This window comes from Rosa chinensis, chromosome 5 (assembly GCF_002994745.2).
Source record: "Rosa chinensis cultivar Old Blush chromosome 5, RchiOBHm-V2, whole genome shotgun sequence".
NCBI classification, from domain to species: domain Eukaryota; kingdom Viridiplantae; phylum Streptophyta; class Magnoliopsida; order Rosales; family Rosaceae; genus Rosa; species Rosa chinensis.
The window spans coordinates 14,300,409-14,313,635 of NC_037092.1; the positions used below are offsets into that span (position 1 = coordinate 14,300,409).

Below are 13,227 nucleotides of genomic sequence, written 5' to 3' on the forward strand. Positions count from 1 at the left end.
AAATTAAACCAATTGCATTTTCTATGAAATATATGGCAATTGTCTATTACATTGCTTGGAAAATAAAAACTCATTCAAAATCGGAGATCTATTGATCCTAACCAGATTTGAAGTCTTGAACCCTTAGTTCGAGATCACCTTCTTGATCTTCTTGTTCCCCATTGTGAGCTTCTCTTGCTTCACAATATGCTTTGTAGGCGGTGACAATATCCTCACGAGCTCTACAAATGTGTGCCGAATGATCGGATGCTCCACATCGAGAACATACATCTCTTTGCTCAGATTCTCATGATTGAGGCGCTTTGAAAGCGTCATGCTTTGAAAGCGTCATTAGGATGACTCTTAGTATTAGTGGCACGACCAACATGGCCAGAGGTGTTGCCTCTCTCTCTCTTTCCATGTTGACCTCTTCGGTTCCGTGTTCTCCTATTTTGGCTGTTACCTTTCTCAATAGAGCGAGAATATAGATTAGAACGTCAAGAATTTCTCTAGATTTAGGGTTTCGCTCTTGGCGCCCTCCCTTAGGGGCGCGACTATAATTGGACTCCGGAATATGTTCTGTTCCCACGAGTCTCGAATTATAGTTCTTCACAACCATGTTATCATGCTTTTCAGCGACATTAATATCTCCAATGAGCTCATGAAACCTTGTGATCCATCCTACAGTAACATTGATTCGATAGTTCTTAGCAACCATTAAAGCATAGACGGGGAGGGTAGAGAGAGTTCTCTCAATCAACATTACATTTGTGATATCTTTTCCACACAATTCCATCAAGGATTTAATGCGAATGCTTCCAAGTTGTACTCAAGAACTGTCTTGAAATCACAGAAGAGGAGATTATGTCATCTCACTTATAGATCAGGAAGCAGGGAGTCACGGACATTGCCAAAACATCCTTTGAGTGAAGTCCACAACCTTTTGGGGTCTTCTTCATTCATATACTCGTACTGTAGCTAATCATCCATATGTCATTAGGATGATGACTTTCGCCTTATTTGCCTCCAAGCTGCTTTATTTGCTCATAAAACTTAAGTTTGCTCAATTGTTAGCACATCCTGACTATAAGCTCAAGAATCGTATCCAGGATTCCTTGGGCCTTAAGATGCTGGAGGACATCACAAACCCACTTGTGATATTCAGAGCCAGTTGTTTCTAATAGAGCAAAGTCTAGTTTGTTCAGGTTACTCATCCGGAAAGAGAACAAGAAAAAAGGTTAGTTTCGGAGCAAAAAGGCCACCACGAAAACAAACAAAATTTATGAGCTTAGTTACTTCCAAGAAATTAGGAATTTCTGAACGTAATTGGGCCTAAGAAATTAAGATTTTCTGAGCGTAATGGCTCCCAAGAAATTCGATTCTAAGAGATATTAGATTAGATTGAAACAATGATGTGTTTGTGGTCGATCGTATCTTCTCAACAGACTCTAAGTGAGCTCTCAACAAGCTCCAAGCTTGGAGATAACACTAACCCCTACAGTTCGGCTTATGTCTCCCCTATGAAGAAGCAAAGGGGGGTGGGGGGTAGAAGAAGGGATGTTGTGTCCCCGAAGAAAAGAAAAGAATTGAAATCTTAAAGAATAGTACACAAAAGCGGGAAATGTAATGAAAGATTACCTAGAAAAGGACAAACGAGGGTTGCCTGAACTTTTGGCCGAAAGTTGGCCAGAAAAAGGTGCTTCTGGTCGGTGGTGGCTGGAATTGGCCGGAATTGCCCCAAAAAAGGCTTCTATCTGGTTTTCTACTTGTGGTTCAGTCACTTAGGCGGTCGGTTCGATGACTTTTAGACCAGTTCTTGAGATTCTGCTTCAGGTTCCTGAATCCTCAGGATCGAGGCGCTGCTGCTGACAAAATTTGGTGGCAGTCGGAGGTCTGGAAGGCCGTGAACCTGTAGAAAATCTAATTCTGCTTTAAGGGGCCGGCTCGATACTTTTTTGGCCCGTTCTTTGGATTTTGTCGCTGGTTCTGGACTCCTTGGATCAAGGTATTTAAGGTGTGAGGCGGAGGAAGAAAGAGATTCAAGGTTTTGTATTGAATTTAGGTTTTGGCTATTTATTTCAGGGTTAAGGTTTCGTGCTGATAACATGTTTTAGGAAAAAGGGATGCAGAGAATTGGAAGAATGAGTTGTGCTTTTATTGATAATAGGGGTCTCTTTATATAAATGATTACAAGCATAGAATCAGAGTCTTACAAGAAAACATAATCGTACAATGATTTAGATATCTACGAAGATATCTCCAAGAATATCTGTAAAACTAACCCTATTACAATTCAGACAAGTAACTAGAGTTTGGGCCAGACACACAATCTAGGTGTCCTTAAACAATCTAAACAAACTCTTGAGCTTTGTAATAATTTCAGAAATTTGGTGCCTTTCACATTGGCTTCAAATTTCTGCCTTGTTTCGTGAGGTTTTCCCACAGAGAGACAACAAAAAAAAAATTAAAATTAAAAAAATAATAATAATAAAAAAATCCCCTAGTTTCACTATGTTAAATTGTGAAATCATCCGCATAACACGATGACTAATTAACTAATTCACACCTACAGTGCAACTAGTCAACGATACATTTACCTCAGCAGCAACACCAGTTTACATGTACACGAATTCCATCTAAAAATGTCCGTCTAACAGATGATCTCATGATCATATGCACTTTATGAAATTCATTCCCCTGCATTTCCCATTATCGTATTCCCCATCTCTTTCACACTTCATAATTCATAAATTCCCCATTTCTCTCACAGTTGCATAGTTGTTGATACAAGCTATGATACTGTGATCAGTGTGATACTTATCATACATTGATTTTACATCTATTTGAATAAAAATTACAATTTATATAAATCAAAATTACAATATTGAGAACAAAGTTACTATATTCGTTTACCCTATTTACATGTAATTAAATCAAAATTACAATATTGACAACAAAGTTGTTCAAAAATTTGTAACAAGGTTGTGGTATTGTAATTACCATTAATCGAACTAAGATTACACAAAATAGGACTCAAGTTACCACAATGACAACAATTTGTTATCACATTTGTAAATGTGAGTATGACATACTAGTATATACTATAGAACTTTCCGTAGCATGGATACCAATGACCTAAATAACACAGACCTTTGATGTAATGTGTGCAAGTAAAGAGGTTATGCTGGCTTATATACCTTCTTTCCATGCAGTTAATATTCTTGATACTGAACTTTCTCATGCAAGCTGGCCTAAAACGTATTCATATCAGAAAATTTATAAAAATGTATCAAATTGGCAGGTTTAGATTCTAGAATTTAGATTACAGTGGCTAGTTATTACTTTATCAATTATATATATAGCCCACAGGACTATGATACAAAGAATTGAGCTTTGATTATATAATGAATCGCAGTATTTGCTGGCGGAAAGAGAAAAGATGATGATAAGAACGAAGAACCATTCTCGAATAATTCTGGTGCTGGTTGTCAACGGATCGATGTCAACTTCTTGTTAAAGCAGCGGCCATCATTGAACTAAACCATTAAAAAGCTCAAAAAGATAAGCTCGATGACTGTATGAATCAATTTGGTTGGCAAATTAATCCAGCTGGAACGTAGTTTCTGAATACACCAGAGATTGGACTATGACACAGAATCGAGCGTCGAATATATAATGAATCGCAGTATTTGACGGGAAAGAGAAAAGGTGATGGTAAGAATGAAGAACCATTCTTGAATAATACTGGTTCTGGTTGTCAATGGATGTCAACTTTTTGTTAAAGCAGTGGCCACCATTGAACTAAACCATTAAAGTGTCGAAGCTCAGCAAGATAAGCTCAATGATGTTATGAATCGATTTGGTCGGCAAATCCAGCTGGAACGTAGTTTCTGTATACACCAGAGATTGGACTTGGATTCGAAACAAACTTAGGTCATCTGGATTCGTGGTTTAGAACATTGTGAGTCAAAGTGGGATTGAGCGCGGAACGCGTGTGATACGAGGAATATTTGAGTTGTAATCACTACTAGAATTTTGGCCCCAGACATCGGCCAAAAATCGATGAGAAACAGAAACCTGACCGATGTCTTTGTGTGTGATGAGAAAAATCCGGAAAATACAGACATCGGTTTTTAGCCGATGTCTAGTATTATTTTAGACATCGGTTCCTCATTATAAATCGATGTAAATAGGTTTAAATGATAACAAACTTGCATGTTTTACTATTGTTAAACCCTCATTTTATTGTATTTAATGCTTAAAGAAATATATATTATACAGCACAAGTTTGCGTTTTAACATCGTTATTGATTTAAGAAACGATGACTAATACTATTATAGACATCGGTTCCCATTTTGGAACTGATGTCTGGTACTCAGTAACATATCGTTTTTGACAAAAAATCGATGTCTGTATATTTTAGTAACATCGATTTCCATTTTGGAACTGATGTCTGGTACTCAGTAACATATCGTTTTCAACAAAAAATTGATGTCTGTATATTTCAGGAACATCGATTTTCATTTTGGAACTGATGTATCTGTATTACTGGACATCATTTTTTATGGTTAAAACTGATTTCAACTTTATATCTAGACATCATACTAGAAAGTTCGCCCGCGCGATGCTGCAGGTTTAGACGATAAGAGTAGTAATCACGATCTTATAATGTTTGCCGAATATGCTATCATTTTACATATCATAAAAGCTGGTTCACAAACTTTTTCACTAACTCTTACAAACTCTCTCTAATTCTTCCATTATCAAATCTATACATTCCTCCATTTCTGCCTTACAGATCACCAGCCTCTTCCACATTGCAAGTTGAATTAGATGCAAGAGAAACTTTTGTGTGGCTGAAAATTCCAGCATGACCAACCTATATATAATCTCCTCCATTTTGGCTACAAGGGATGAATATGCCACTGCCAACAATTCCATAGTCAAAGCTTTGTTTTCTTTTCTTCTTTCACGTTTGCTCTTCGCTTCGTGAAAAGTATCTACACAACTGCAAAATTCAAAAATCAATGATCAATGATCAATTCATGACAAAACAAACATAACAAAAATCAATCACTGTATATCACTAAAAATACAATCTTCCAATTACAAAAACACCTCCAATTTCTGAACTAAATGACCACTAATAAATTTCCAAAAACACCTCCAATTTATGAAGCAAACACCTGATTTACAAAGCCAATTACTAATTGCATAGTCCTCCAATTTACTGTAAAGTTTGTAGGGTAATTCTAATCTAACAAAAACAACGAAAACCAACCATAAACTCAGAAAATACTTGATCACCCTCCAAACCATTTGACCACAAACCTGAAAATGCACAACAAAAGAAAACAAAAGTGTAAGACCTACTCAGAAATCAAACTGATCCATAGCCCAAACAAAAAAAACTGCAAGATCTACCCAGAAATCAAATCCAAATTTAAACCCAAATGCTAAACAAATCCTGATTTGATTCAGTCCCCAATTCCATAGAGATTCCTTTCCTGCCTTTTCATAGCATAGGAAACATCCATGGAATGACCAACCACCTAGCTGAGCAAAGAAAATACCTTAGTAGACTAAAACCCTAAAACAATATTATCTTTAGTATATATACACAATGCTAACCTTATAGCAGAATCCTTAAACTCTCAAACTTCTGCCTCTACGCCCAACTTCTTGAATATACACAACTTTCAAGTCCCAACTACACAAAAACAATAGATCAGGTTTTCAATGCCTAAAAACAAATAAAAAGAAGAAAAAAACAGTAACAACTATAATCAATGAATAAATAAAATCTGATAATGAAACTATAATTTTCGGTCAATTGATTGCTACAAATATTTTAAAGAACAAAATTCATATTTAATTTTAATAAAAACGGACATGTTATACAAAACTGCAGCCTTAGACAACAACACCGTCTAGAACTTTAGCCTATTTCGTCCTAACTTGACGGTTACTGAGTTGAACCTTCACTCTAACCACTATAACAATCTTTAGTTTCCAAAGAGAATTTATCTTGATAGTATTGACTTGCAAAAACTAAGAGCATCATTAAGGCCAAGTAGTCTGTGTATCAAGTAATCCATTGTACTATCAAAAATTGCTTAACATTATATAATAAGAGTCAAATGTCATTAGCAACAGTAAATGGTGAGCAGATCCAATACTATGTGGGACAATCCATACACTGCGTTTCCATAAGGCCTTCTTTCCTGCAATGGCATATATTTCACATCTGATAATATCACATACAACTTGGTACGTACATGGCATTTTAGAGTATATAAAAAATCCAACAAGTCGTTAACTCCAAACATATAGGCATTTTCATGCATGGGTTTCCCTAATTAAAGTCTACTTTGCTGATTAACTACTCAAAAGAGACGTCCCCCAGTGCATATCGGTATAGCTTACCAAAGTAGAGGCTCCCCAATGCACAGGCCTTAGAAACCTCTCGGTAGAGATTGCAATTAAAATTTGAATACATGGACTCATAGATTGGACAGTATCTACAATTAAACTAAAGCACACAACTGTTGACAGAAAAACCGTAAACTTCACTTAGATCGAAGATGCAAATTGAAAAACTTCGCCCAATCAAAAAGTTGAGAGATTAGAATTAACAAATTTTCAGAGGTTCTGCATGATGTCAAATAAAACCTTAATATCATCCTCATTGAATCATGGACCACAAGCAAACATTATGGGACATCAATCATTTAGCATTCACAGATTCCAGCATTTTATCATTCAGCTCCTTCAAGTCTTACACTAAAGTGTTAAGGAAACATAGGAACTAAACGTACAATAACAAATGAGACTCCCCCAGAATTTGTCCCAGAAGCATCAACATGTTGCACACCTCCAATAAGTGTCAAAGCAACTAATTTGAACTAAGAAAAACAACACAATAAAAAAAAAAAAAAACAATGTGACTACTATAAATAATTTTGAACAAACAGATACATATAATTTTCAAAAAAAAAATGATATATATACATATAATTTAGATGCAAGAGGTGAAACAAATAATTTGCAATATCAAGACAAAGTGCACAGTTAGCGCAATTTAGAGAACTTACCTCTACCCATTGTTGTCCAAGTCTGGACAGATTAGCCACATCACTCACACCTCTGTATACCCTTGAGTAAAATAAATACATCAATAAATAACATAAAGGAAAATTTGTTACTACAATCTAATTATATAATTACCATTAACCATCCATCATCTCAACATCAGGTCCGTTTGCTCCATCGTCGGATGAACTGATTATAGCTATCAGATCATCAATTTTAAGAGAAGATCCTCGAACCATACTTTGAAACATAATTTTGGAGTAACTATCTGCAAATGCACGTGCTCGGTTGGACTTGCCAAGGTAATGTAAATCTGCCCTCTCAAGACAGTCCTGGCCTTCAAACCACTCCTTCTTGAAAACCTTCAATCTAGGATCTTCCTCTGCAAATTGACAGCCAACATGTGTAAGAACTAAAATCAAACACAATCGACAGGCACCCGCTCAAAATACCACAGCTTTAAGCCATTCAAAGACAAACCCAACTCAAATACACAAAATTAAACAAAAAGGACTGAACTTTAGATCAAAATCGGACAGGAAATCAGTATTGGTGGTCACCAAGAGAAGAGAGAGAGAGACAGAGGTCCTACGAGACTAGAGAGAACTAGCTAGAGCTGGCTCAAGCTCAGGTCCGCTGATAAGCTCGAGGTCAGATCGGATCTCAAGCTCGAGGTCTGGAGAACGAGATAGGGGACTCGGGGTCAGAGAGCGAGGCAGGGGAACAGGGGGTCAGAGACCGAGGTCGAGGACTCGGGGTCAGGTCGGAGGCGGCTCCAGTCGGCTTAGGTCGGAGAAGGAGGTCGGGGACTCGACGAACTTCAGCTTGGAGAATGATGAGGTCGACAAGGTGAATGAGCTAGGGTTCGAAAGTTTTAGAGAAAGCGGAAAAAAATACGAAGTGTAGGGGGGGAATGAAAAAATTGGTCCCCGCGCTTCTCAAACTTTAAAACTTAGTTCCTCCGTGTTTTTTTAAATTTTTCGAACAAAACTTTTCTCATCGTTTTATTTGGTGACTGATGTCTATAATAACAATAGAAATCGGTTTCTTTACAAACTAATGTTAACATGTTTTTTAACATCAGGTGCAATCCTGACCGATTTAATAGTGGTGATGTCTAATGACATTATTCTAGTAGTGAATTGCTTGTTGCATTTGATATCAACTAATTATTTGTTAGTGTCAAGAATGCATTTCTTCATGGAGAGTTAGTCGAGGAGGTGTACATGAGCCTTCCACCAGGGTATGTAGTTGCTTCTCCTGGTGAGTTTGTATGCAAATTGAGAAAGTCTCTGTATGGTCTCAAACAGTCACCTCGTGCTTGGTTTGGAAGATTTTCACAATTCATGCGGAAGTTTGGTTATAGGTAGAGCAACTCAGACCATACCTTGTTTCTCAAGCATCAACAAGGTAAGGTAGCTCTAATTATTTATGTGGATGATATGGTAATCACTGGTAATGATACTGTTGAGATGGATAGACTGCAGAGAAAGCTAGCCTCTGAGTTTGAGATGAAGGACTTGGGTGAGCTTAAGTACTTCTTAGGAATTGAGGTAGCCAGGGGGAGAGAGGGAATCTATCTGTGCCAGAGGAAGTATGTTCTTGACTTATTGACAGAGACAGGTTTTTTGGATTGCAGACCTATTGACACTCCTATTGAGCAAAACCATTACTTAGCTGAGTATCCAGATCAGGTACCTACTGATCGAGCTCGCTATCAGAGGTTAGTTGGGCGCTTGATTTATTTGGCTCATACTAGACCAGACGTTGCATATGCAATGAGTGTGGTGAGTCAGTTCATGCATAGTCCGAGTGAGAGTCACATGGATGCTGTTATGCGAATTCTGAAGTACTTGAAGTCAGCTCCAGGAAGGGGAGTACTGCTTTCTAAACACAACAACATTCTTGAAGTTTGTGGCTTCACAGATGCAGATTGGGCTGGAAATATCACAGACAGGAGGTCGACATCAGGTTACTTTACCTTTGTGGGAAGTAATTTGGTTACATGGAAGAGTAAGAAACAGAAAGTTGTGGCACGTTCTAGTACTGAGGCCGAATATAGAGGTATGACTCACGGAGTGTGTGAATTGTTGCAGCTGAGAAATCTGTTACGTGATCTGGGTTTCAAACTCAAAAATTCCATGCAGTTGTATTGTGACAATAAGGCAGCTATTGACATATCACATAATCCAGTACAGCATGATCATACTAAGCATATGGAGGTTGATCGTCACTTTATAAAGGAGAAGCTAGATGCCAAAATTATTAGCTTTCTTTTTGTTCCAACTGAAGTGCAACTTGCAGATGTACTTACCAAATGAGTTTCCAGGAAGACATTTTATGACTCACTAAGCAAGTTGGGCATGGTTGATGTACATGCGCCAACTTGAGGGGGAGTGTTAGTGTGAGTCATCGTTCCCTATTAGGAATAGACTACAAGGGAATATATTGTTGTAACTATTTACCTTGTATATGTTGTGTAGTACAGTAGTACACAATAGTTGTAGTACGTTGTAGTACGATTGTAATCTATTTATATACACCACAGAATGAGTGTAATAATACATCAGAAAATTCATTCTCTATATCTCGTCTTATTTGACTTTATTAACACTAAAAAATATATGAAGTACTTTAACAAGTTTGGATAAGCCCTGATGGTGTCGACAGAGTTTTTATAGGCCAATACACAAATGTCGGCAGTTCTTTATAATATTACATAACAAAATCAAATGGAAAAATTTCAGTTTACTACCATGTGGTTTACACTCAACATCATGTTAGTCCATTTCCTTTCAATTTCATCAACAATACCCCTGTGCTTTCAATTTCGATCAGCTGTGTTCAAATTTTACTGTGCCGTCCAATTTGAACATTTACTTTGACAGAAGGGCCCACTTAAAGGGCTAAATTTGTCATCTCACACAATTTTCCTAAAAAAAAAATCTAATCGAAGGACCCCATTCCTCCATCTCCACACTTCCTCTCCCTCGACCCTCAGATCAACACCAATACCTAGTCCCAACCCATCTCCAATTCCACTCTCTCCGACCTCCAAACCCTTTTCGACGCCAATGACCCTGACCCCATGGACCGCTTCTCCGCCAAGTCCCTCTCCAAACTCTCTAATATATCTGGTCCACCCCATCGTAGCCGCCATGGATTCGCCTGGCCCATTTCACCCTCTCCGCCACCAAGCTCTACCTCTCTCTCCTCCTCTCCCCTAATTCCCCAATCTGCACTCTCTTCACTCCTATCGCGTTTTTCTCTCTCCTCCAGTAGATTCTGGTCGCTGAAGTGCCGCCGCGCCTAATCGAGTCAGAAGGGATTGAAGAACAGTGAGGATATCAAGAGCGAAGAGAAGGAGTTTGATGTTAGAGTTTTGTTTTCGTTGCTTGAAAAATTGGAACTTGTGATGGATTTGCTTCATTTGGATCAGTTTCCGGATAGTTTGAAGACTGAGGTTGACTGATTTGTGCTCTAGGGTTTTGCTTAAGGTGTCCAAGCCTAAGGTTGGAGACCATGCCAACATTGCAGCTGAGGTGTTAAAGTCATTGGCACCGATGATTCTTCAGGGACCATCTTGATGCTCCGGTTGCAAATGAGTCCCTGGAGATTTTCAAAGAAGAGCTCGAGCCACTGGGCCGGATTGTTGGAGACCTGATCTGAGAAGATGAGGTAGGCTGCACCGGAGGGGACGTCCTTGGTCCTGTGCTTAGAAAGCCAATGGGGCTTCAATATTTTGGCAGGAGAAGCGGCAGCAAAGGAGGAGTCACTAAGATTGGGCTTGAGGCGAGGTAAGAGGAAAATGACCTTGGAGAGCTCCGGCAAGGCCAAGGTGTTGATCTGAGAGTCAAGGGAGAGGAGGTGGGTGGAGATGGAGGAATGTGGTCATTCGATAATATATATATATATATATATATATATATATTAAGGAAAATTGTGTGAAATGACAAATTTAGCGCTTTAAATGGGCCCCTTCGTCAAACTAAACGTTCAAATTGGACGGCACAGCAAAATTTGGACATGGCTGATCAAAATTGAAAGCCAGGGGTGTTACTGATGAAATTAAAAGGGGAGAGACTAACATGATGTTGAGTGCAAACCACAGGGTAGTAAACTGAAATTTTTCCAAATCATAATCAAATTGATTTCAATTTTAAAAGTAAAAAGCAATAAATCAAGGTACTAGGAAATCTTAATCAGATCCTAAAAATTTATTAGAATCTATAAATTAGCTTGCCAATGGAAACTGTCACCATTTTCATGTCTGCATATCAAGATCAATATCTTTTTTCTTTTCTTTTTCTCTCAAGAAAAAAAGAGAATAAGATTTCCTTGAATTTTTTTGTATGAACATGTCTCACGTTAAAGGAATTCCAATACCTTTAATTTGCAAGTCATGCAAAGATATTCCTCTTTTAAAAATCCAAGGAACCTCTCATATCAAGTAGAGCAATAACTTGATACCCTACACATTTTTGATTCCTCTTCTTTCTTATCCTGGCCGGATATATAAAAAGGCTCAGTAGGGCTTGAGCTTTATATTCAGAAATCTTGCAAAAGAAGGATATATATAATATATCACAGACAGAGGAAGAAGGTAACAGACTTTGGTTTTGATATGGCTATGACTAAACCTCATTGGCAAGCAGAGAAAGAAGAAATCATAAAGCAGGTAATTAATTAAGCGTGTTTTTGTTTTATAGCTATTTCTTTTTGGCTTTGTTTGTTTACAGCTTGAAGTACGTATAAGATCGTAAATCATGATTCATTGTTACCAGATAGGATTTTTTTCCCCCTCCTTTAACCATCTTGGCACTGGATTTAATTCATCTAAGAGATTATGCAGAATAATGTTTACTTTTTCCTGTAAGGAATATTGTAGATTGCTTATTGTGTTCTTGCCATAATGTTCTTGCTATAAGCACATCATGCTGCTAGTAGTGAATTCGAGTCATACATTTAAAGGTTTGCACAAGGTTAAACCTTATAAATGGTTGATATTCGTAGTTTGGCGACTCAAACGTGCTTGTGTGTGTGTATGTATCTATACGTTGTCAGACTACTAAACAAGATATCATTTTTGTATGTATAGTACTGCCAATAGAATTAATGAGTTCTTGTTTCCAGGGAGATAACTACCATATCAAACCACGAGGACTTAATATTGTATGGGGCAATGATGAACGCTACTGGAAAATACCAGCCAAAAGGTAAGGAACAAAAGAATTTGTACTACATATCCCTGCATATTAAGCTCATTGCTGGCCACATCTATCTGTTAAAGTACGATTAGTCTAAGTTGTGGACAGTATAACGAGTATATAACCATTTTCTATTATATTGCATGCATGTACCATTTTGCAGGACTGAGGATCCTGCAGAGCCTCCTGCAGAGCTGGTACAGGTCTCATGGCTGGAAGTAACAGGCTCAGTTGATGAGTTGAAACCCGGGAAGGGGTATGATCTGACCTTCGAGGTGGGGCTGGCAGGAGATGCATTTGGTTGGAAAGACATACAAGTGTTCTTGATGGCAAAGGTAGGGAAAAAGGGAAGGTACAAATGGACAAGAGTTAAACTCGATCAGGATAGGAATAACGAGAGAGTTACAATTCCTGATAACCAGAAGCTTAGCATTGATGTTCCAGCTGATACAAGGGACACCACCCTTCATTTTGGTCTGTATGAAGTGTGGAGTGGGAAATGGAAAGGAGGCTTGAAGATTTATAATGCGAAAGTAACTGCCACTGCTTGAACCTGTCTGCTATCTGCAGTCTTTTCTATACTACGCATGTTTGCCTATTGAAATATTTTCTACTTTGGGTTTTATATACATAATTATGATTTCCCGGTAAATTAAGCTGGTGAATATAAATTTCTAATTTTTTAGTCACCAGATGACCGAGAGAAGATTTGTGTTTATATACGTGACTTCATTAATAATGAGAATGGTCTTTTTTTTTTTTTGAATAAATGAGAATGGTCTTATGTAAGGTGATTTGAGACTGTTAAATAAAAGGTTCCTTATATGTAAGGACCCAATTGATTGTCTACAAATGCAGCTAGCTCAAAATTCAATATATTTTATGAAATGCCCTTCTATCAGATGATATAGGTCGGTCAAGTTTTGGGAGTAATATATTCAGACCAAA

General features: G+C 37.8%; 1 protein-coding gene across 1 annotated transcript; it reads left to right on the top strand.

Annotated features, from left to right (window-relative positions):
- Positions 1 to 11,595: 11,595 nt before the first annotated feature.
- Positions 11,596 to 12,968, top strand: LOC112165921 (protein PHLOEM PROTEIN 2-LIKE A9). The gene is made up of 3 exons (XM_024302624.2): positions 11,596 to 11,750; positions 12,206 to 12,288; positions 12,443 to 12,968. The coding sequence occupies exons 1-3, from the start codon at positions 11,697 to 11,699 to the stop codon at positions 12,828 to 12,830; spliced, it is 525 nt and encodes a 174-aa protein (XP_024158392.1). The 5' UTR covers positions 11,596 to 11,696; the 3' UTR covers positions 12,831 to 12,968.
- Positions 12,969 to 13,227: the final 259 nt, after the last annotated feature.

Bases quoted from the DNA above. Each gene is read 5' to 3' on its own strand.
- LOC112165921 (XM_024302624.2), top strand. From the start codon at position 11,697: ATGGCTATGACTAAACCTCATTGGCAAGCAGAGAAAGAAGAAATCATA. The intron at 11,751-12,205 runs GTAATTAATTAA...TCTTGTTTCCAG, and splicing joins AAGAAGAAATCATAAAGCAG to GGAGATAACTACCATATCAA. The intron at 12,289-12,442 runs GTAAGGAACAAA...ACCATTTTGCAG, and splicing joins TGGAAAATACCAGCCAAAAG to GACTGAGGATCCTGCAGAGC.